General features: G+C 40.9%; 1 protein-coding gene across 1 annotated transcript; it reads left to right on the top strand.

Moving 5' to 3' along the window:
* Positions 1 to 19,600: 19,600 nt before the first annotated feature.
* LOC119358797 (S-norcoclaurine synthase 1-like) lies at positions 19,601 to 24,663 on the top strand. The gene is made up of 4 exons (XM_037625212.1): positions 19,601 to 19,885; positions 21,898 to 22,145; positions 23,156 to 23,477; positions 24,418 to 24,663. Exons 1-4 carry the CDS (start codon positions 19,601 to 19,603, stop codon positions 24,661 to 24,663), a joined length of 1,101 nt encoding a protein of 366 aa, XP_037481109.1.
* Positions 24,664 to 25,981: the final 1,318 nt, after the last annotated feature.

Raw genomic sequence — 25,981 nt, 5'->3', positions numbered from 1 at the left:
ATACCTCCTGTCTCAGATTCGAAAGCAATAAGGGATTGTTTCTAGAATCGGGTCCTTTCTCGAGGAAAAGTTTCTCTCGAAAGAATTGAGTGGGAGGATGGTGGAGACTTGATGAGGTTATTGAACCATCTCTTCAACTAGCGTGTGGCAGGGCACAGGAGTTGTTCCTGTGGCACCTACACCAATTGAAGTGGAAGCTTATGATAGTGATCATGAAACTTCAGATCAAGTCACTACCAAACCTCGTGGGATGACAAGGATGCGTACTACTTCAGAATGGTACGTAATCCTGTCTTGGAAGTCATGTTGCTAGACAACAATGAACCTACGAGCTATGGAGAAGCGATGGTGGGCCTGGATTCCAAAATGGCTCGAGGCCATATAATCCGAGAGAGGATCCATGTATGAAAACAAAGTGTAGACTTTGGAAGAGCTACTTGATGGTCGTAAGGCTGTTAGGTACATATGGATTTTAAAAGGAAGACAGACAATGATGGTAAGTGTCACCATTGAGAAAGCTCGACTTGTCGTTAAGATTTTTTCCGACAAGTTCAAGGAGTTGACTATGATGAGACTTTCTCACTCGTAGCGATGCTAAGAGTCTGTTGGAATTATATTAGAAATTACTGCATTATTTATGAAATCTTGCAGATTGGATGTCAAAACATTGTTTCCTCGACGATTTTCTTGAGGAAAGGTTGTATGTGATACAACCGGAAGGTTTTGTCAATCCTGAAAGATGCTAATAAGTATGCAAAGCTCCAGCAATCCTTCTAAGGACTGGAGTAAGCATCTCGGAGTTGGAATGTATGCTTTGATGAGATGATCAAAGATTTTGGGTGTATACAAAGTTTATGAGAAACTTGTATTTCCAAAGAAGTGAGTGGGAGCACTATAGAATTTCTGATGAATATATGTTGTTGACATATTGTTGATCAGAAATGACGTAGAATTTCTGGAAAGCATATAGGGTTATTTGGAAAGTGTTTTTCAATGGAAAGCCTGGATTAAGCTACTTGAACATTGAGCATCAAGATCTATAAGGATAGATCAAAACGCTTAATGGTACTTTCAAATGAGCACATACCTTGGCATGATCTTGAAGGTGTTTAAGATGGATCAGTCAAAGAAGGAGTTCTTGCCTGAGTTGTAAGGTATGAAGTTAAGACTTAAAGCTCGACCATGGCAGAATAGAGAGAAAGGACGGAGGTCGTCCCCTATGCTTAAGACATAGGCTCTACAGTATGCTATGCTGTGTACCGCACCTGAAATGTGCCTTTCCATGAGTCAGTCAAGGGGTACAAGAGTGATCTAAGAATGGATCACAGGACAGCGGTCAAAGTTATCCTTAGTAACTAGTGGACTAAGGAATTTTCTCGATTATGGAGGTGGTAAAAGAGTTCGTCGTAAAGGGTTACGCCGATGCAAACTTTGACACTAATCCAGATTATTCTGAGTAGTAAACTGGATTCGTATAGTAGAACAGTTATTTGGAATAGCTCCAAATGTAGCGTAGTAGTTGTATCTACAAGATGACATAAGAAATTTGCGAAGTACATATGGATCTGAAAGATTCAGACCCGTTGACTATAACATCTCTCACAAGCATAACATGTTCAAACCCAGAACTCATCGAGTGTTAATCACATGGTAATGTGAACTAGATTATTGACTCTAGTAAACTCTTTGGGTGTTAGTCACATGGGGATGTGACCTTGAGTGTTAATCACATATCGATGTGAACTGGATATTGACTCTAGTGCAAGTGGGAGACTGTTGGAAATATGCCCTAGAGGCAATAATAAATTAGTTATTATTATATTTCCTTGTTCATGATAATCGTTTATTATCCATGCTAGAATTATATTGATAGGAAACTCAGATACATGTGTGGATACATAGACAACACCATGTCCCTAGTAAGCCTCTAGTTGACTAGCTCGTTGATCAACAGATGGTTACGGTTTCCTAACCATGGACATTGGATGTCATTGATAACGGGATCACATCATTAGGAGAATGATGTGATGGACAAAGACCCAATCCTAAGCCTAGCACAAGATCATGTAGTTCGTATGCTAAAGCTTTTCTAATGTCAAGTATCATTTCCTTAGAACATGAGATTGTGCAACTCCCGGATACCATAGGAGTGCTTTGGGTGTGCCAAACGTCACAACGTAACTGGGTGGCTATAAAGGTACACTACAGGTATCTCCGAAAGTGTCTGTTGGGTTGGCACGAATCGAGACTGGGATTTGTCACTCCGTGTGATGGAGAGGTATCTCTGGGCCCACTCGGTAGGACATCATCATAATGTGCACAATGTGATCAAGGAGTTGATCACGAGATGATGTGTTACAGAACGAGTAAAGAGATTTTCCGGTAACGAGATTGAACAAGGTATCGGGATACCGACGATCGAATCTCGGGTAAGTATCGTACCGCTAGACAAAGGGAATTGTATACGGGATTGATTAAGTCCTTGACATCGTGGTTCATCCAATGAGATCATCGTGGAACATGTGGGAGCCAACATGGGTATCCAGATCCCGCTGTTGGTTATTGGCCGGAGAGTCGTCTCGGTCATGTCTGCATGTCTCCCGAACCCGTAGGGTCTACACACTTAAGGTTCGGTGACGCTAGGGTTATAGAGATATTAGTATGCGGTAACCCGAAAGTTGTTCGGAGTCCCATATGAGATCCCGGACGTCACGAGGAGTTCCGGAATGGTCCGGAGGTAAAGAATTATATATAGGAAGTGCTATTCCGGCCATCGGGACAAGTTTCGGGGTCACCGGTATTGTACCGGGACCACCGGAAGGGTCCCGGGGGTCCACCGGGTGGGGCCACCTGCCCTGGGGGGCCACATGGGCTGTAGGGGGTGCGCCTTGGCCTATATGGGCCAAGGGCACCAGCCCCAAGAGGCCCATGCGCCAAGAGAAGAGGGAAAGGAAGTGTCCTAAAGGGGGAAGGCACCTCCGAGGTGCCTTGGGGAGGAGGGACTCCTCCCTTGGCCGCACCCTTCCTTGGAGGAAGGGCCAAGGCTGCGCCTCCCCCCTCTCCCTTGGCCCTATATATAGTGGGGGGAAGGGAGGGCAACCATACCTAAGCCCTGGCGCCTCCCTCTCCCTCCCATGACACATCTCCCTCCTCCCGCAGCGCTTGGCGAAGCCCTGTTGGAATCCCGCTACTTCCACCACCATGCCGTCATGCTGCTGGATCTCCATCAACCTCTCCTTCCCCCTTGCTGGATCAAGAAGGAGGAGACGTCGCTTCTCCGTACGTGTGTTGAACGCGGAGGTGCCGTCTGTTCGGCGCTAGGATCATCGGTGATTTGGATCACGACGAGTACGACTCCATCAACCCCGTTCTCTTGAACGCTTCTGCACGCGATCTACAAGGGTATGTAGATCCACTCCTCCCTCGTTGCTAGATGACTCCATAGATAGATCTTGGTGACACGTAGGAAAATTTTGAATTTATGCTACGTTCCCCAACAGAAACAGCTTTTGCCTTCAAGGCACGAGTTCGTCCATAGTTTGGACCGTAGATATCTCTTTTCTCAGAAAGCTGAAACTCATGTGTGTTGAGGCTCTCAAGTATGTCAGATGGATCGAGTGTCTTGAAATGAGGACGTTCTTGAATCATCAGGGCTAGGATGTCAAACGAACTATCAAGTGATCTCAGCAGCGTCTTGACGATTTCATGTTTGGTGATCTCAGTGGCACCAAGGGCTTGAAGCTCATTTGTGATGTCAGTGAGCCGATCAAATGTGTGCTGGACATTCTCATTGTCATTTCGCTTGAAGTGGTTGAAGAGGTTGCGAAGGACACTGATTCTTTGATCTCTCTGGGTTGAGACGCCTTCATTGACCTTGGAGAGCCAGGCCCAGACCAGCTTGGATGTCTTCAAGGCACTCACACGGCCATACTGTCCTTTTGTCAGATGGCCACAGATGATATTTTTGGCGGTAGAGTCCAGTTGAGTGAACTTCTTGACATCAGCAGCAGTGACACCTTCTCCAGCCTTGGGAACGCCGTTCTCGACGACATACCATAGGTCGACGTCAATGGCTTCAAGATGCATGCGCATCTTATTCTTCCAGTAGGGATATTCAGTTCCATTGAAGACGGGGCACGCAGCGGAGACTTTGATTATCCCTGCAGTCGACATAGCTAAAACTCCAGGTGGTTAAACCGAATCACACAGAACAAGGGAGCACCTAGCTCTGATACCAATTGAAAGTGCGTTATATCGACTAGAGGGGGGGGTGAATAGGCGATTTTTATGAAAGTCTTCAAAACGTGAGAGTTATGAAGACAAACAGCGGAGATTATGCCTTTTACTATGCAGCGGAAGTTAGATTACACTAGGCCAGCCATGGTCATGTATTCAATAGAGTGAAAGCTCAATGACAAACAAATGCAGTGTAATAAGGATCAGGTAGGAAGAAGTTATGAAGCCAAACAGTTCATACATACACGTTGTGAAGACAAAAGATAAAGCAAGCATGCAATGGCTTCACAATGTGTAACAGTAAGAAAAGGAAGTGAAGATGAAACCAGTGACTCGTTGAAGACAATGATATGTTGGACCAGTTCCAGTTGTTGTGACAACTGTACGTCTGGTTGGAGTGGCTAGGTATTTAAACCTTAGGACACACAGTCCCGGACACCCAGTCCTGAACACACAGTCCAGGACACCAAGTCCTCACCGTATTCTCCTTGAGCTAAGGTCACTTAGTCCTCGCCCAATCACTCTGGTAAGTCTTCAAGGTAGACTCCCAAGCCTTCACAAACTTCGTTCACTGGCAATCCACAATGTCTCTTGGATGCTCTGAACGCGACGCCTAACCGTCTGGAGGATTCACAGTCCTCAAGTGTAATAAGTCTTCGGATCACACAGACAAGAAGACTCAAGTGATGCCCAATTTGCTCTGGCTCTGGGTGGTTAGGGGTTTTCTCCTCACTAGGAATTTTCTCTCAAAGGCTTCGAGGTGGGTTGCTCTCAAACGACAAAAGTCGTGCACTGAAATCTGATCAGCCAACCATTTATGGTTGTGGGGGTGGGCTATTTATAGCCACTTGGCAACCCGACCTGATTTGTCCGAAATGACCCTGGGTCACTAAGGAACTGACACGTGTCTCAACGGTCAGATTTCAAACTCTCATGGCAACTTTGCTTGGGCTGCAAGCAAAGCTGACTTATCTGGCTCTGGACAAGATTCGCTCTCATTGTCTTCGCTCGAAGACATAGGTTTTTGATTTAGGCATCACTTCAGTCATTCTGACTGGTTCTCCTGGACCCCACTTAACAGTACAGTGGTTCCTATGACTCAACACAAAAGAAAAGGAACTACGAAAGATCTAAGTCTTCGAGCTCCATAGGCTTCATAACGTGTCTTCTTTTGTCATAGCCTTCAATGTGAATATCTTCATGAACCACCTTTGTCTTCAATGTCTTCATACATTTTTAGGGGTCATCTCTGGTAGTAAAGCCGAATCAATGAGGGACATCTACCTGTGTTTTCCTGCAATTCTCACAAACACATTAGTCCCTCAACTAGGTTTGTCGTCAATACTCCAAAACCAACTAGGGTTGGCACTAGATGCACTTACAATATCGGAATGCCATCCTGGTTGCTTTATTTCCAATGCTTCTTTGAATTTCCGCGCAAAACTTTTTAATTTCACTAAGTGCCTCAGAATTTTCATCTCCAACAATTGTGTTGTATGAATAGGGTCCAAAATAGATACACAACGTGCCTCTTTGTCGATGACATACAAGATGTATCGGCCGATGGATTCATATGGAAGATAAATCTACAAGTCGTAGATATTACAGACAATAATAAACCATGACAAACAATGGACAAAAGACCTTACTTACCATGTTGCACGATGAGATGTTGTCTATCCCAGGCCAGCTATCAAACAAATTTGCCAACTTCTGAATAGTTTCCTTATCGCAGAAATTTTGACCTCGTGTTGAATCCCGCATCATGGACTGAGTAAAAAAACATCGTCATATACATGGATAATGAGGCGATACCAACCATATCTTGTTGTAGATAAGTATTAACATGTTGTACAATGTGATGATATTTTGATGGGTCAATGTCCGTGTCTCCGTCTTCTTTCATCTGGCCAGAAACAAACGTGCTAATAATATAGACCTTTTTACCCACCCTATCTCGTAGATGGTCGTGAGCCATCATGCAATATATGTAAGCATTTATCACCTGTAACTCCACGTTTAGATTATATCTTACGATATTATATGTTCTTTATATTATTAATTACAAATTTTATGCAAATTGGTCTTGCATCATCGTGTAAGAATATATCATCCTTCATAAGGCACTCCAAATTGTCGTTTGATAAGAAGGCATCTTCAATGTCCACGAACATGGTTTTCTTGGGGGCAGACATGATTGATTCAACGACTGTAATATCTCTAGGAGTACAAATATAGTCTATCAACATGATACAAAAACGAGCCAAATTAGTATAAAAAATTAGACAAATTGGTTGAATACATAAAACAATATGTCGAAGGAAAGGTCGATAATAACATTGAAAATAATACCTTGTGCAATAACATTTACATTGTCATTCTTTTTTGGTTTTTTATGAGATATCACCGCCCTCACATCATTTTGTTTTAAAAAACTCAGTGAGTTTTCGGCCCCTTTCAACGTCGCCGCTTCAGAACCCTTGTCGATGAATTCTTTTTGTGCATCTCCAAAATCCATATCTATGTCTCCTATATTCTGAAAAATAATAATATGTAAAATATAAACATTTTGTATTATCATATATAAGACACAGACAAAGAATAATTAGCTATATACCCCTTCTCGTGGTGTTTCAGTCTGGTCTGTCATCGTTGCATCCAGCCTGGTTACATCAGTGTGTATGTCGGAACCCATCACTCTTTATCTACGATGAAATATAAATGATATTTTCTACTACATCATATAAACATATACAATATATAATAAAAGTAAGAGTGAAACAAACACAACTGTTTTATTTTGTAAAAATGAAAAACTGTTTTTCATATTATTAGTCAAAGATGTTGCATTTATTTCAGAGGAAACAACCAACTATAATGTGCATATATAAATAATATATCATCTAAAATTTCTTAAATCATTTTAAACTATTTATATTTTTTAGTAGAAGAGTTTAATTTTTTATGCAGGCTAAGGAAAATTGTCCGACAAAAGATAAAAACATGCAAGCAATCCAACATAAACCAAGTATATTCGGGTTTTTTCCCTACAATTTTACTTTTTTGTGTTACTTTGAATATATGTAGTAAGTATAAAAAAATTATTCATTTTTTTTGAGAAAACAACATTTATTCGTATTTGTTTTTGAAGGTTAAAACATTTATTCATATGATCCATGTATATACTTTAGTGTATTTTTTTCTTCGGAGAGAAAACATTGTCGATCAAAGGCCCAAATTGGCTATACAGCACGGCCCAACAAGCACCCAACCCAGCAGTATTACAGATAAAAAATTACTCAAAAAAAGAAAAGCACCCAACCCAGCCGGCGACCTCATCCACTCCACTCACTGGATCTCACCCACTCCCCTCCCTCCCCTCTCCCCCCCACAGCTGGCGACCTCATCAACCACGGCCGCCGCCCCTTCTCATCCCTTCCCCTCCACAGACCTGACGGCAATCAGGTGAGAGCTTGTTGAGGCTCCATCGTCTCCCACCGCCGCTCCATCCCATCCCCTTCCCTCCCACTCATGAGACCCGGGACTTACTGGGGAAAAAAGTTTGTATTCATTACTCACCGGGGGGAAGTGCCAATGAGAATGAGGTGGCTAAAGAGATCTCTACAGCGAATTGAGGCTAGAATACCAACTAAGCCAGACGTAGAATGTCCAACAAAAACGCATTGCGAGATGCCATAATGTTGAAGGGAAACAATGAGGTCCTCGACGTACCCATCAAGCGTTTCGTACCTATGCCTGTTGGCATTATAGTACTCTTTGCCGCCTTGACCCGAGAAGGCGAGATCGTACGAAAGGACGCCGCTCTCCTTGAACCGTACATCTCTTCGTACACGGGCAATTGTATTGTCCAAAACAGACTTGTCACAACCAAACCCATGCGAGAGAACCAACACAGACTGGCGCCCTGGCGTGAGATTCACATTTAATACTCGTACGAGTATGTGTCCCTCTGCTCGTTCCATGTTTGTCTGGCCCTAGACATGAAAGTTGGCACAACTATTACATACAGTACTACCCAACAAGACAACAAGAACTAGCTAGCTTGAACATGAAACTAAACAAACATGAACTGGCTTAACATGAACAATATCGTCGAAGCCATATATAGTCGGTATTAACTGTGTCTCCGCTAATCAGCACTAGAGATCCACCCCTAAAAAAAGCACCAGATGCAAATTGGGGGGACAGAAGGGAAGCTGGATCATATCCTAACCTGAAAAAACATGTGGCAGATGGAGGCAGGATGCCGGTGGTGGTTGCTGCCCGCCTTGGTCGTCCTAGTGCTCGTCGGACTCGTTAGCTGCAGCGGCCTGTGCTAGCTGCGGGCGTACATGCCGCTCGCTGTTGCTGTGAGAGATTTTGAGAGATGAGAGTAGTAGTTGGGCTGGGAAGAAGATTTCCATGGAGTATCTCACTTCTGCTGTTGCTGTTGCTGCTGCAAAGGACTTGCAGAAGAGATAGAACATCCTAGTAAAGCTGAAATCTTTTTGTGATCTGATGTTTCTACCTGGATGCATGGATGTTTGTGAGAATTAAATTTTGCATGAGTATGTGTTATGTCATCGGAATGTACACTTAGTCTGGGCCGGCCTTAACATCATGGAGGCCGGCCCTAGTGCGATTGAGGAACAATGAACATTAACATATTAACATATATACTTTCAACAATATATATCATACATCATGGAAAATATAAAGGCATTTACATAAAAACATAATTTTAGCTAGCAAATAAAGTCTGAAGACACCATCTCTATGTGATTATACGATGCAAATAATGATTATAATATACTCAACTATAAATAACTATTGAATAAATACAACATACTAAAGTGCACCGAGGAGGGGGCATGTGCCCCCAGTCCATGTTGGTTTTTTGTTCTACAAATCATTTTTTGTATTTTATTTAAGTATGTAGATAGATATATCGGGCCCTTATTTAAGATGGGCCCTAGACCTCCAACAAACAATTATGTGCATACGCAGATGCAACAGTATTTGAAACTGTTGTGATGATTGTGCACGGTGTTGTTACGTTTGTCAATATGGGTCGCAAGTCAACGTTGAACATAGTTGCCGACACTGATTGACAGACGGCAGGTGCTATGTCGCACAACATGCTGTTCAGTTTTGCCTTCATTTTCTATTTGGCTTGAGGGAGCGCTATTTGGATATAAGTTTCTACAAATTTGTCATAATTTCTCCCTATGAGCGCATTCCTCCTGCTGGCATGTTGCCTAGAGTATCTTATCACGTAGCCTTTTTTGCCACCATGCTGCATTGATTGTATACTTATGAATAAGATTAGCAAGCAGTATATATCTATCTCTAATGGCATGACTTATTGGGGGGAAAAGTGTGTATTGATTACTCAGGCATGACTTATTGGGGGGAAAAGTGTGTATTGATTACTCACCGGGGGGAAGTGCCAATGAGACTGAGGTGGCTGAAGAGATCTCTGCGGCGAATTGAGGCTAGAATTCCAACTAAGCCAGACGTAGAATGTCCAACAAAAACGCATTGGGAGATGTCGTAATGTTGAAGAACAACAATGAGGTCCTCTACGTATCCATCGAGTGTTTCGTACCTTGCCTGTTGGCATTATAGTACTCCCTGCCGACTTGACCCGAGAAGGCGAGATCGTACGAAAGCATGCCGCTTTCCTTGAACCGGACATCTCTTCGTAGACGGGCAATTGTATTGTCCCAAATGGACTTGTCACAACCAAACCCATGCGAGAGAACCAATACAGGCTGGCGCCCTGGCGTGAGATTCACATTTAATACTCGTATGAGTCTGTGTCCCTCCGCTCGTTCCATGTTTGTCTGGCTCTAGACATGAAAGTTGGCACAACTATTACATAAAGTACTACGCAACAAGAACTAGCTAGCTTGAACATGGAACTAAACAAACATGAACTAGCTTAACATAGACAATATCATCGAAGCCATATATAGTCGGTATTAACCGTGTCTCCGCTAATCAGCACCAGAGATCCACCCCTCAAAAAAAGCACCAGATGCAAATTGGGAGGACAGAAGGGGGGGGGGGGTCATATCCTAACCTGAAAAAACATGTGGCATATGGAGGCGGGATGCCGGTGGTGGTCGCTGCCCGCCGTCGTCGTCCCAGTGCTCGTCGGACTCGCAAGGCGCCGCCTGCTGGTCTTGCTGTACCCAGAGCAATGCTAGCTGCAGCGGCATGTGCTAGTTGCAGGCGTACGTGCCGCTCGCTGTTGCTGTAAGAGATTTTGAGAGATGAGAGTGGTTGTTGGGCTGGGAAGAGGATTTCCACGGAGTATCTCGCTGCTGCTATTGCTGTTGCAAAGGACTTGCAGAAGAGATAGTGCTTCCTAGTAAAGCTGAAATCTTTTTGTGAACTGATGTTTCTGCCTGGATGCATGGATGTTTGTGAGAATTAAATTTTGCATGTGAGTATGTGTTACATCACCGGAACATACACTTAGTCTGGGCCGGCCTTAACATCATGGAGGCCCTAGTGCGATTGAGGCACAATGAACATTAACATATTAACATATATACTTTCAACAATATATATCATACATCATGGAAAATATAAAGGCATTAACACAAAAACATAATTTTAGCTAGCAAATAAAGTCAGAAGACACCATCTCTATGTGATTATACGATAAATAATGATTATAATGTACTCAACTATAAATAACTATTGAATAAATACAACATGCTAAAGTGCACCGAGGAGGGGGGCATGTGCGCCCTGTCCATGTTGGTTTTTTGTTCTGCAAATCATTTTTTGTATTTTATTTAAGTATGTAGATCGATATATTGGGCCCTTATTTAAGATGGGCCCTAGACCTCCAACAAACAATTATGTGCGTACGTAGATGCAACAGTATTTGAAACTGTTGCGATGATTGTGCGGTAATCCTACGGTCATCCCCATGGACCTACCTATGTTTCCCCAAGTGCCAAGTGGACCGATGACACGAGCACGTGCAAGAGCCCTCGAGACCGAGGTGACATCTCTCCTTTGTGATATTCCGTATGACCCACGTGAGACATGGCTACTACCTAAAGCCGGAATGCTATGTGTGATTAGGTATGGAGAAGACCCTCTCGGAGATGCTCGTGATGAAGGAAAAGTCCCCAAGCACATGGACGAAGGAGCACGACTAGAGGAACCGGAGAAAGGTTACAGGACCCAGACATCCGACCCCTGAAGATTTCAACCACAGCAGCAACCTAGACGCCAAGTACCTACAGGCACCGGACATCTGGCCCAACCCCGGACATCCGCCCGACGACCCGGGACATCCAGCCCCTGCCCGGAAATCCAGCCGAAGACTACATTACCAAAACCCACAGCTGCCCCGGACATCCGGTCCATGTCTGCGCACAGTGTAACGGGCCTCTGGCCCATGTATCCCTCCAACTCGCCTCAACTTGTACTAGCACTATATATAGACCTCCCCCTCCTCCATCTAGGGTTAGCAAAGGATTAGCTCATTAGAGATTGAGCTTTGCTCATCCACTTACCCCTACTCCTTGGAGTTCAAGACCTCCTAGGAGAAGATCCCCCAAGCGGATTCAAGACCCCTTCTAGGGAAGATCCTCTACAGATTCGAGACCCCACCTCCTCACGGATTGGGATGAACTAGCTACCGTGTGTATCCTCCCTTATTGACTTTGGATCGTGAATCTCTCCGTGTGTATGTGGATTTAGCACATGTGTGATTCTGTCTTGTCTATTTGAGTGTTTCCTCTTGTTTCCCCCTCTCGTGTTCTTCGTGGGATCCTCTCCAATCGTGAAAGATTGACACCATTAGGGTTCCACCCTACATCACATAGTGGAGGAAAAATGAAGACTTTTGATGACTTATGGAGTTTGATCTTCAATCACTCGAGAAAAACTCATTATAGCTTCCTCATCTCCTTTTGATAGTATCGGCATGCCTAAGAGAACTCGATGTGATCTTGGATCACTCAAATGACAATGGCAATTCTTGAGCTTGACTAATACTTGTGATCATGTTGATTTGTGGGGGTCACCTTCCATTTCCTTCGTTGAAAACTTTCCCGAAATAATCTTGTAGCAGGCATTAGTTTCTTGAGATATGTTGAAATTAGTCACCAAAATTTACCTTGGGGAATGGATGAACATTCAATCGCCCGAAGAGTTAGATGGCCTTCAATTATCCTTGTTGTATAAGGAGTTTTCTGCACATTTAACACACATATACGTATTTATGCTATGACTATGGCCTATTGAAAATACAAATTGCATATTTCCTCACTCTTAACAACTGTAAAACACACTGATAATAGAACTGATATAATTCGTTGTGCATGAGCAACTTACCATGAACTAAATTGCTAAAGTACTGGAATGTGCAGTATAGGCCACACTCACTCTATTAAGGTGGATATTTTTGTAAGATATCTTTCGTACTTATAAATGTTTGAGTTGATAATGAGTTCACATACCAAATAAACAAAATGTACTTCTACCTACATGTGGGACTAGCAGCCTTTTAAGAGACATAAATAAACAAATATAATTTTACCCGTCTCTCATATCTAACCCAAATAAACAAATACACACTACCCTAATTGAGAGAATAACACTCCTGTAAAAAACACAAGTACAAAATTCAAGTGTGTGACTCTTAACTGTAAATCATAATCATGATTTTAGTTTCTCTTTCCATCCAGTTCTTGCAGTTCCACATCTGATCCCGTCCTTGTTGGCTTTAGAACGCTAGCTCGATTCACCCAGATGCAGCACATATACATGCAAAGCTAGCTTGATTGATTTCGTGCCTAGCCACAGTACGTGCGTGTCTTGCCGTATGTATACTTGAACTAGAGGCTAGCTTCAACTTGGCAGAACGTCCCGTGGCGACTCGCATAACTTGCGATCGGAAAAAACAGATCGGAGATTTTTGGTTAGCTTCAAATGTGTATACTTGAACTAGATATTGGTAGTTTAGCTGCTATTTATACCTATGTAATCCCACATTGTAAACTAGATCATCGAAGCAATGAAGAAAAAGCGAGGAGATTTTTGGTTAGCTGCAAATGTGTATAATGAGAAGAGAGAAAAGTATGACTGCCATGCATGGGTATCTGTCTCACAAACATATTCGCCAATAGAGCTCTTGAGGAAACTATTTAAGGAACTTCATCGTGATGGGGAAACTGCTCCCACCGAGATCACTACAATGGACTTGATCAATATAAAAGGTAAACTCAGCAAGTTTCTAGAGCAAAAGAGATACCTGATTGTTAGGAGAACTTGCCCCAAATACTAAAGGAAGCAGAATAGTCATTACGACGCGCAATGACGATATAGCTCGGCTGGCGTCCAAAGGACGTGCACTAAAAAGTGAATGCTTGCCAGATGACAAGGCATGGTTACTCTTCCGTAGGAAAGCTTTTCGGAGGGAGGAAGATTATGAATGCCCTACGGAGCTGAAGGGCCACTCTTGAATGAGCTGAAAACCCCACCCCTCAACCTTCAGAAACTCATTCTGAGAGGGAGATTGGCAGAAGTGACATTTCAGTCTCCTCTTTTCCAGAAAGGAGGGAAGAAGCTATGTGGACTATATCTTGTTTGGTCGTGTCTGCCAGAAGATCCCCTCCCATCCATCTCGGGATTGGATAACCTGACAGAGCTGCATCTTACAGAAGCATTCGTCGGGAAAATATTAACATTCAACAAGGGATGGTTCCCCAATTTGAAGTCTCTGAAACTGCGTGACTTGCCTTCTCTAAGTAAGCTAAAGATAAAGAAAGGTGCCATGGAAAGCCTCCATATTTTGCAGCTAGTGAACCTGAGAAAATTGAAGGGTGTTCCAGCTGGCCTTGAGTTTCTTACATCCCTCCAAAGTCTTAAGTTTTCTCCATATCACTGAAGAGTTCCTTGTGTTGCTTAATGAATATTCTGGGATTAAGGAGATCCCGGTGTGGGATTCTATAGAAGATCAGCCTGTGACAAGGAAATGTAAGTCACTCACCAACTAGTTAGTATCTACAGTTTTTTACAGCACATTTTGTTATAACAGCAAATCTTGTATTGTCTCTGTAACAAAATGTAAGATGTTTTTTAGTCTCGATCTAAACCAAAAAAACGTCTTGCATTTTTAAACAGAGGGAGTAATAAATAAATCAAGTAGCTTAGGATCTAAGGTAGAGAATATCCACACAAAAAATTGCTTCCTTCAGGGTAACGGAAATACCGCCAAACATCATTAATTGAAACTTCACTAGAACCTTTGCTCAGTATGTCCATGGTTCCCGTTCAATAGAAAAAATTTAGCGATACTGAAACTTCTCTGCAACAGATGTGTGATAAACTTAAGAGAAATTTTCCAATGTACTTCCTCTGTACCAAAATAAGTGCCGTTGATTTAGTACAACTTTGTACTGAGACACTTATTTTGGGACGGAGGGAGTATATGTAAATCCTTCCCATGGAATATGCAGAGAAAAATTTCGATGGTCCTACATTTATTTTTATGATTAGTCAATATGAAAGTATTAACAAATTCTTCTTCTCAGGATTAACCTGGTCTTCTCAAGCAGAACACCATTATTGCGTAAGTCTGGGCTGCAGCATCCTGCATACGGCCACTTGTCAACTGCCTCGATGATCCTTTCCAATATTGGTGCATGAACAATATGAAATAATTGCGGGGTTCCTATTATCTTAAGTTCTTGGTGTATTTTGCGTGCAGAATAAAAAAAATCATGTTTTGGTTTGAATTAAATTAATACTTTGGTGGGTATGGCACCCCATTGGCATATACTGTTCCCCTGAATGTTGAATCATTCATGGAGCGAATTGCCCTTCAATGTTACAGCCAAGTATTGTATCATTCAGTGAACAAGGTGTACTGAATGTTTTATTACTGCTTGTGTGTGTTTTCATCTTGATGAAAAGATTAGAAATTCAGGCCTGTCGGCCTGCACTTGTTGTGGGAGTACTTTGCAATATATTTCAGTGATATTTGATTGTACGGACATGAATATTTGATGTAATAATATGAGAGCTAAAACTTAAAATACATATAATTTATAGTGTTTGATTATTTTATAGTTTTGAAATATTTATTAAACATAAATAGCATGTAGAGGGGAAATTCTCGTGCATGTTTGCATGTTGAAGCGGGTTTACTTTTTATTCCCTTCTTTTGCAAAGTTTCTTCAAATTCATGAACATTTTTCTCAAATTCATCAATACTTTTAATTTTGTGATATATTTTTTCAAATTCATGATTTTCTTTTCAAATCCATATTTTTTTCAATCCACGAACATTTTTTAAGTATGATTTTTTAATCCATAAAAACAGAGGTGTTAGTTTCCCCCCTAAACAAGTAGCTAGCAGGCGAGTGAACGACTGGTCGAGGGTGCTAATGGGCGGCCTAACCGAGCATGCGCATGAGCACTGATCCACCAATTTGCGCCTTAAGCGATGTAGAGGCAATCCCCAAGCCTAGTCGCCTCACTGTAACTTTGAAAACTTTGATTTTTTAAATCCTAATGTGGATCATATTTAAAAAATAAAACTTTGAGCAATTCAATATAGGTCCTTCTGAGTATTCTGGGAACTATCGGATAATGCTTCCCAACCATTGGAAAGTTTCGATAGTTTTGGAAAACTTTCCCTAAAACATTACACCCAGAATACAAATGAAAAGAATCAACAACTTAGGAATAACAACAGCCAAGCACTTAGGCACGCTGGAAATAAGTGTTGGACATCAGGGTCTGGCATCCCTCTTCATCACGCATCCCGGGGAAGGATCAGTCCACGCGGTCCTCAACAGCTCTCCACACCGGTGGTTCAGCAGAGCCAGGCATTTTAGGAGGAACACTGATTGAGCATTGTCACAAAGCACCTTCCATGGAATTTATAGGCAATAATCCTTCTCCAATCTTTACTAGAACCTTCGAAGTATCTTTTACCCAAGAAGCACGCTTTGGATGAAAATATTTGAAACAACCAAAAATAAATAGCGAGTTGTTGGGCTCGGTTTGAGTTAAGCCCAAAAAGTGGCTCAACTCATTCGAGCCACTCCCATAATCAACGAGACAATAGGACGTCTCGCTGAAGGCACCGCCTGATTGCGCCGCCCAGCGCGAAATGGCCTTTAGTGCTTTCTTTTTCCTTCCGTTTATATTCACATTTTTGCATTCCTTTTTTGTTTCATTTTTTAACATTTGCTTGTATTTCAAAATATTCAGAATATATATATATATATATATATATATATATTATAAAATTCACTTTATTATATACAAAAGTTGAAAAATGTTAATCATGCATTTATAAAATATATAATATGCACCATGTGTCTAGAAATGAGTAGACATCAAAGATATGTTTCTAAAACATTTAATCATGTATTTGGACACTAATAAACATGTATATTAGATATGTTCTGGATATATACAAAAAATGTAGAATGTGTATGTAAAAAATAGACATGAAAAAATGTGTTTTAGAAAATGTTAGTCATGTTTAAAAAAATGTTAAACATGTATATAAAAAGTGTCCGTGGTGAATACAAAAATTCATAGTGTATAAAGAAACATACATAAAAAATAAAAGCTGTAAAAAATGTTAATAAAGAATATAGAAAATGTTAAGCATGTATATTATAAATAATCCTAGTGTATACGAAATATGTAAACATATATATGGACAAAGTATAGATCAAAAGGATATGTTCGAAAAAATGTTAATCATGTATTTAAAAATACTTTGTGCTCTTTAAAAATATATTTATTACAATAAAAAATTTCAGTGGGTATTCAAGAAATGTAGAACGTGTATATTTTAAAGTTGTTCAAAACATTTTTTGTAATAAAAATGTACATCATGTATTTGAGAAATGTAGAATGTGTATAAAGAAAATGTTTCATGTGTACATAAAACATGTACATGGTGCACTTGAAAAACTTAGATATGTGTCTGAAAACAAAATAAAAAATGTGGAAAGCAACTAAGAAACATATATAAAGGAAAGAAAACTAGAAAAAAAGAGGAAAACAAAGTTAATGAAGAAAACAACAAATACTGAGGAAAGTAACAAAAGAAAACCAAAGAAAAAAAGAAAACAAAAAACCAAAGAAAAATGAGTGTAGAAAAGAAAAAGAAAAGAAAACAAAGAAAACTAAAGAACAACGAGTAAAAAACCTGAAGAAAAAAAGAAGAAGAAACAAAGAAAATAGTAGAAAAACAAAGAAAAGGAAAAACCCCAGTGAAAACCAATAGACAAATTAAGAAAACTGGTGATAAACAATAAAACTAAGAAATACAAAAAGCCGGAAGAAAAACATGAAAAAAATAGAAAAAATAGAAAGAAAAAAAAACTAAAAACAAAGTGTACTAGTGAACCAAATGCACCAAACATAGTGAGCGCACCGTGCGAGCGAGTGAATGGGCCGGCTCATTACTGTAGCATGTAGAAAATAGCTTCCGCATGACGACAGATACCGCTCGCTATAAGCGAGATATAGTTCTCGCATAATCATTGACATGTGGATACCGTCCATCATATTTCGTTTATAGATTAATTCATATTGTACTTGTCTGTGAGTTTTTTTTACAATATTCAGCCACTATTTGTTACTCCCTCCGTCCCATAATATAAGAACGTTTTTGGCACTATAATAGTGTCAAAAACGTTCTTATATTATGGGACAGAAGGAGTAGAAGATACTTTATACATGTGGTTACCTGTTGTAAGAGACATGCATTTTAATTAAAAAAACAGCCATGGGTTTTGTCGTCTTGTGATTTCTAACCTCTGAAAAATAAAGGTCGTCTCCCGGTTTCATTTCAGAAAAAGTTCACAACTGCATGTACAAACTACAAAGGATTGTTTTAGCCTAGCCACAATAGATTTGCAAGTGTGTCGGTGCACTTAGAGCATCTATAGCCGGTCTTCCAAAACTCCTGGTATATGCCTGGGTGAACAGTCCGATCACTAACCGGTTACAAAATTCTGACTCGGACGGGCTCTTCATATCACCCCATATGCTCAGGCTAACCGGCACCCATATCCATCCCAAATGTTGGGTGAATATGGGGCCCATGTGCGTCTATCACGTCCGATCCGGACACGCTGCCCCATCCTGACCCCACATATATTCATGTACATCCAGATCCCAGACCAAAGCCTAGCCACTCCACTCCGCCCATAAGCTCCCTTCCAGCGATTTCCGGCCTTCTCCGGCACGACGGACAGCGGATTCGACTCCGACGACCACTCCCGTTTCGTTGACCGGGGCATCGTGCCACGCCGGAAGGAGGAGGCTATGGCCGTCTGCATGGCTCTTCGCCGCTCCTGAGAGGAGTGCGTTCGACCGGGGTCAGACTCGATCCGACGAGAATCTTTTGCGTTGACAAAGTGGTGCTCGGTCACCAAATCTAGAGGCTCGACTTCCATCTATAGCCCGATCTCCTGTGCAGAGTCGTATGAGTGTTAAGGGACCTATGCGCCCGCCGTGCAAAGCAGGGGGGCGTAGGAGGCCGAAGCCCTCCACACTACCGACATGGCTAAGGTGGAGGCGGCGAATGCGGCGTTGCGCAATGCCTTGGACGAGAGGAAACCGTATGTGGCCACATCCTCCAGAAGCGGCTAAGGAGGAACACGTGAGCCCTCAGCCGAGAGCAAAACTGGGTGATACGTGCCATGGCTGGACTACACCCCAAAGAGGAGAAGGAGGACCGTGACGGGTCGGACAACTCCGAAGATGAGCATATCCGATTTGATCCATTTTGTGTCTTCGAGTGCCATTTCCATGACAAAGACGCCAAGGACGTGGGCAAGGGCAAGGGCAGCCGTCGATGATTTTTATCCATAGCTTACTATGTATGTACAAATGCCAATTGTTGGTAGTCCAATGGCATGTATTGATTTAGTTGCCGGACGGTCTGTATGGAATCGTAGAGATGGTTTACTATGCATGTGGTCGTATGGATTTGCAGTTTGATAAATGAGGTACAACTTTGAGGTGTGAGCGATCACTGCCCGCGGACATGAGAGGGAGGATTAGCTATATGCGGCTAACAGATGCTCTTATCCGAGTTAAATTCGGCTCTTGGCCGCCGGCCATATTTTTAGCATCGATGGGTAAGTCCAAACACATGGATCGGACGGCCTTCCGGGCGAGCCAGGCGAGGAATCATTCGCATTTTCTGACTCGTTTCATGTAGTAACAAACATCACAGCACAGCTTAGATGTCATCATGAAAAAAACATCGCAGTATATAATAGCCTGATCGATGGCTGGATCCCTGCAACTTTACTAGCGAGAAACACTCTTAGTGAACAATTAGCTAGCTACGATGGAGGTGGAGGCAGCGAGTGGCAGCGCCGGCGAGATCCGGTGGTCGAAGCTGGGAACGTCGCTTCCCGTCGCGAACGTCCAGGCTCTGGTGGCGTCCGCCGGCGAGCTGACGGCCGACCAGATCGAACGGTATGTCCAGCCGGACATCGACGCGCACGCCGTTCTCCCCGAGCACTCCGGCGAGGTTCCGGTGATCGATCTCAGCAACCTCTTGAGCCCCGAGTCCGTCGAGGCAGAGGTCGCGAAGCTCAGGTTTGCCTGCGCCGAGTGGGGCTTCTTTCAGGTGCGTCACTACTGTAAATTGCTTATCATTTCCATGCAAAAAACCGGCACGTACGCAACTTTAGGCCATATTGGCCAACCAGTTCTTTATGTCATCACTTTCTAGGCAAAAATATCGTCTAATTGCATGTTAAACATGTTGTTGTTGAAGCACCAACACAAGCACAACAAATACTACAAAAGACTTTTGTTCCGGAAGACCCGTACATTTCTTTCGTTTCAAATTGCCTAAAAGATGAGCATGGTTAGAGAGGCCATTGCCTTCCGGTCTCGTTAATAAGCCAACCCACCACTCCTTGGTGGATTGCAACAAGTGCCGGTTCAAAGTATCGATATATTCCAATTATGGCCATCCTTTCATCATGCCCCAAAGCCTGAGTGTGAAGTGGCCACACATGAAGAAGAGGTGGTCCGCCTATTCTTGAGTTTGCTTACATGGAGGGCAAAGGCCACAAATTGGCCGGTCGCGCTTGGCCAGCCTATCTGCGGTCCAAATCCAATTTTGGGCGGCCAACCAAGCAAAAAACTTGATTTTAGGCGGGGCCCAAACTTCCAAGACAACATGCTCCATGGGGGAACGGACGGTGCCAAGGAATTGAGCATTGTAAGCGGATTCCGCCGAGTAGACTCCGTTGTAGTGTGCATCCAAGTACTATCATCCTCGACCTCTTCAAGAAGAATGAAGTCACAAAGTGGCCCCAAGCACAACAAATTTCTGAAAAGTGGTCAAGAGAGAAGCTTGATGAAATTTGGATCTTGGCAACCCACGCCTCATCCTTCAAGGCCTCCTGAACTTTCCACATTTTCCTTGCAGACGCCTCATAAATGAGGGGCGCTGTGTCCTTTAGTTTGCTATTATTCATTCAAGGGGAGTCCCAAAAGGGCGCCCACTTTGGGTGGTAGCGGGCGCAAAGAAGTTGGATGCAATTATGACACGAGAGTAACGACTTTTGTACTCATGGGTGTGTTGTGACACAGACATGTAAATGTTATTCTCTTCTTAATAAATCGGAGAGGCAAATCTTATTTCATGGGTCCATAATATACTACGAAAAACAAACAAAATTTGTTTTGCTCAGCCGTTGGTTGACTTGGTCTGTTAGCCTCTATTACTTGAGATTATGGACCTTATGTTCCTTAAATACAAAAAAAATTTGTTCCTAACCACAATATAGAGCCGTATGACTAATAATAATACACATAGTTGAATGAACACGAAAGAATCAGAAACTTTTACCAAAAGTATAAGTAAATAAAAAATATTCTCCAAGACAAAGAAACACATATATCTTGAACACTAATTTCAAATTAGCACAAAAAATAAAGTTATGTCAAAAAATAGAAAACCATGGAAATATTTACAAAAACAATAATTCATAAGTTTTAAAAACAGTAACTCATATGTATTCCCCAAGTAATAGAATTCCTAGGAAACTCAAAAATAGTGTGGTAACAATAATGGAAACTCGGAAGAATGTAGATACTTCAATATTCTTCATAAAATAGTCATGAGATTTCTCAAATCGATTTGGTATTTTTACAAATTAATTATTTTTATTTTTCTATATTTTATTATTTTTGACTTAATATTTTTAATATTCTCAGTAACTTTTCTAGAATATTTCCACTTTAAAATATTTGTAACTTACTTTAGTTCTAAAACTTATAGATTTATTCACATTTACAATTATATGACTTTTTTCCCTTGAATTTTTTTCTTAGTATTTTTATTATTGATTTTTCAATTTTTTCCCACTTATTTACAACTCGGCTCCACATGGGGAAATCATCACAACTTCATTTCTCATATTGCTTTGATCATTGTTAGGGACTAGATTAGCCAGGTTTAAAAAGTTTAAGGCCTGGGATATCTCATACTGGAATTCAAGGACAAAATTTTGAATTGGCCTAGAGATTATAAAAAACTCTAATAATTACTAGATTCGATCATTCCATCGCTCAAAAGTATGTTTGATTAAGCATGACCATTTGTGCAACATTTGAAATTTGTAGGTTGTAAATCATGGAATACCAGATGAGGTCATCACAGGTATCAAGCATGATATTCAGAAGTTCTTTCAACTCCCGTTAGAAGTTAAGAATGCCTATGCTCAGCGCCCAGGGGATCTTCAAGGTTATGGCCAAGCGTTTGTTGTCTCTGATGATCAAAAGCTAGACTGGTCTGACCTGCTTGCCCTCTTCGCCCAACCAACCCAAGGCCGTGATATGAGTTATTGGCCAAGTCAGCCCCATACTTTCAGGTCAGACTGTGTGCATGCTTGAAATTTGTAGATGGATAAGAAATGGCAGGAAAATGTTCCTTCTGTTCAAAGCATCATATTAAGAAAAAATGTTAATTTGGCCCGAAACTCAAGTTGAATCCATATTAGATTAAAAAAACTTATAGGATTATCTTGGTTACACATAATATTTTGTTAAAATGGATGGAATTTTGAACTAAGGGCATTCTTTTTCACTGCTATAGTGTGCCATGTTTTGGTGTGTGACATTTGAAGCATGATTTTGACAATTCTGGATTTTCTTATGCATATGAACTACTCTGTGTGTTTGTTTCACGCAAAAATGTTTATTAGCTAATAATATATACTCTTAGGTAAACGAGGAGGGGTACCAAACATTTATGTTGGCCTTATTGTATTATTCGTTTTTAATGTTATGCTACCCTTTGATTATTCAACACCAATACAAACTAAACTTAGTGGTGATTAAGATTTTATTTATTTGATTCAAGGCACCCTTTATTATTCATACGCAAATTTTTTTACTCCTAACTAGGCTAGGGACTCAAAGTAAACTACTATGATCCTTTTATGTTTACACATGTGTATATAATGACACCAACCTCACCCGAGACCCTAATAATTTGTTACCTTTATTGCTGAGTTCTACCAAGCCCTGGTCAATTTGGTGAATTCAACAAAATGTTCTTTACAAAGCTTATATATTGAAAATTTACTAAAATCCAGAAAACAAACAAAGGGAACTAATGGACATTGAGTTTTTTTGACAAAATAAATTGATTTTACATTTTACAGGGTAATATTTTCATCATAAATATCTAGCAGCTAAGTTTTTATATGGTTCAAGGTACTGCCCAACAAAGGGATCATACAAGCAACAAAAAAATTGGGCTTGTTATTTGTATTTGATACTAACACAAGCTAGGTCCGGTCATACAAAGGTCCTGGTATTTCAGTATGTACCAATACCTAGCGTTAACATACAAACACTCTTATGGTTATGATCCCAGGAATTCTATTGAAGATTACTCAATGGAGCTGATGAAACTCGCTCAAACCATTAATGTCTTCATTGCCAAAACACTAGATGTTGCTCCTGAACTACTGTCAGACAAACATGTGGCACAATTTCTTAGGATGAGCTACTACCCTCCATGCACGTCAATGCCAGAAAAGGTTCTAGGTTTCTCACCGCATTCTGATGGATCTTTTATGACTATTCTGCTTGAAATTAATTCAGTTCAAGGCTTACAAATTAGAAGATCTGGTGCATGGATTCCTGTGAAGCCACGTCCTGATGCACTACTGGTGAATGTGGGTGACCTTCTTGAGGTATGCTTCATAAGACATGTTAAGTTAGTCAACTAATAATCAATTCAAGGCTTACAAATAGAAGATCTGGTGCATGGATTTCTCTAAAAGTAATTGTCATATAAGACAGGAAAAATGTTTTTTTGCGATCCATACCTGTGCTTGGGTGAAGATAAATCCTCAATTTCATAACTTTGCTCTTCCCACTTAATTACAAACTCCAAGACGCACGCACGTGCGTGCACATGCGCACACACAGACACAACACCAAATGAAAGGGCTTATGTCCGATGTGTCATCATGTGTTACAATTTTCTGCTACCGGAAATGGTGAAAGTACTTCTCAATTTATTGAAGATCACATCACTATTTTTACCACATTGTATGGTGGTTCAAAAAATAACCATAACTTCGGGTTAGCGTTAGCGCTATTTCTAAATATTCTTGAGACTTTGAAGGGACAAAAAACTAGAAGGCCCACCTAATCAAACAAGTGAGGCGTCGAGCTACCTTTTGTAGCCCTCGCCCTGCATCTAGCCAACTCTGCTAAGAAACTTCATTCATGGTTGAAGAAAACACTAATTGCAATTTCTCCTTGGACAAGCCACTTGGTTACTATTGTTCCTATTCTCTGTTTGCCAGCGGGATCAAGTTACGATAAACAAAAAAATTGGAAATGTTCAACAGTTTACCAATTATGTTCTTTCAGTTCCTTCCAAGAAATCTTGATCGAATAAAGCGAAAAAAGTAAGGCCCTACAAGCAAAGGCACCTTTTTCTAGAGATCAGGGTTGGATTATTGAGAAAGCAATAGTTGAATGGTGTCTACGAAAGTTTTTCTTGTACAATGTTGTGTGTAATTTTCACACTACTTCCTACTTTATATGAATAATGGACTATTTTTTCAAGGATATAGATGAGAAGCTTGATATTTGTTTAAATTAATTTTTATATTATTATAGATTTTGTCGAACGGGAAGTACAAGAGCATTGAGCATCGGGTCACCATAAATGCCCACAAGGAGCGACTATCTATTTCAGCATTTCACGTCCCAACCTATGGTGGAATAATTTCACCAATTTTGGGAACTATAGAAGAGAAGATGTTATACAAGGCAGTGGGAGTAGAAGAGTATGCAAGACTTTATTTCGCAAATAAACTAGAAGGAAAGAAAGCCCTGGATTATGCTAAGTTATCTGGAATATAAGGATACCCTACTGAACTTTGTCGTTCTACATAAAACTCTTAAACTACTATTTGATGTGTCATTGTAATAGATATTTATTTCTCATCAGGACCAATCAACAAGATGTTTGTCACTTCATTTGAATATATGCATTTACTTTTGTATATATATGCTGAAATTCTTCTACTGCTATAGTTGTGTGGTATTTGAAAGACAGAAATAGGTTTATCGCAAACCATTGTTCCAAGCCATCCAAGCAAGAAGGGTGGCGCCAAGGGGAAGAAGAGAATAATAGACTGAGAATACAACCGTCCTATTAGCCACCCAACCAATTGTTGGTACTTATTTTGTCTAACTGAGACTACTGCCATCTCATTATGTTCACACTAGGATCATGTAGATTTGATAGGCTTTGACCTGTCCGGCGCACTTCTATTGTCTGCCCGTAGTATAAAACATTCTAAACATTTCCGCAATGATCAAGTTGAAGAAACACCAATGCATATTTTTTGGGACTGCAAATTTTCTCAAGATTGTTAGATGACACTGATGCCGAGCAAAAGAAGAGGAATTCCAGCCTTTGATGAGAACGCCCCAAGAAGGTTTCATGGATATAAATGTTCTAGGATGTTGGGATATTTGGACTGTTCGAAATGGAAAAATTGTTACAAATGAAGTTCCAAGTGTCGTAACCTGGAGATACTTACTTAAACAAGACTTGATACTTTTGTGCCATAGATTAAAGGCTAAGAACTTGAAATGACAAGATTGGCTGAACACCCATCTGTGATGTTCGTGTTTGTTTAAGAGTTACATGCTTTGTCTTTACACTAGGAAACATGTTCGTGCATTGCACGGGAGTAAAAAGAATCACCCCTCATGCACACACTCGATAGCATCAACAAATCAATTCTACTATGCCACACAACAGACAACATGACAAGTGGTGTTGTATAAAAACGTAAAGGTGGGATGCTTTTTTTGTGTACTCAAAGTGTTTCCAAAACGCTTTATGGGCATAATTTCAAACAATATGGAATTCAACATTAAGCTACTTGTTTACATAAAGCTTGTATCAGCAGTTTAGTGCAATTCATCGTATATGAATTGGTTGTTGTGCACTGCACGAACTAGAGAGGATGATTGTGTACATATTGTAATCTTTAGCATATGGTACCTGGTAGAAATCAACATCCCATGTGGTCCGAATAATATCTTCTGTGAGAGCATCAAACTATCATATCTACTCAATTTAAATGGTGTAAGAAACATGTATAATAGGCATTTCCAAAATACCCCATATAAAGAAGGTATTAGTTAAGGTTGCAGCCGACACATA

This window comes from Triticum dicoccoides, chromosome 2A (genome assembly GCF_002162155.2).
Source record: "Triticum dicoccoides isolate Atlit2015 ecotype Zavitan chromosome 2A, WEW_v2.0, whole genome shotgun sequence".
Classification (NCBI taxonomy): Eukaryota; Viridiplantae; Streptophyta; class Magnoliopsida; order Poales; family Poaceae; genus Triticum; species Triticum dicoccoides.
Note: the sequence above shows the minus strand (reverse complement) of the source record. Positions and strands in the feature narration are given on the sequence as shown.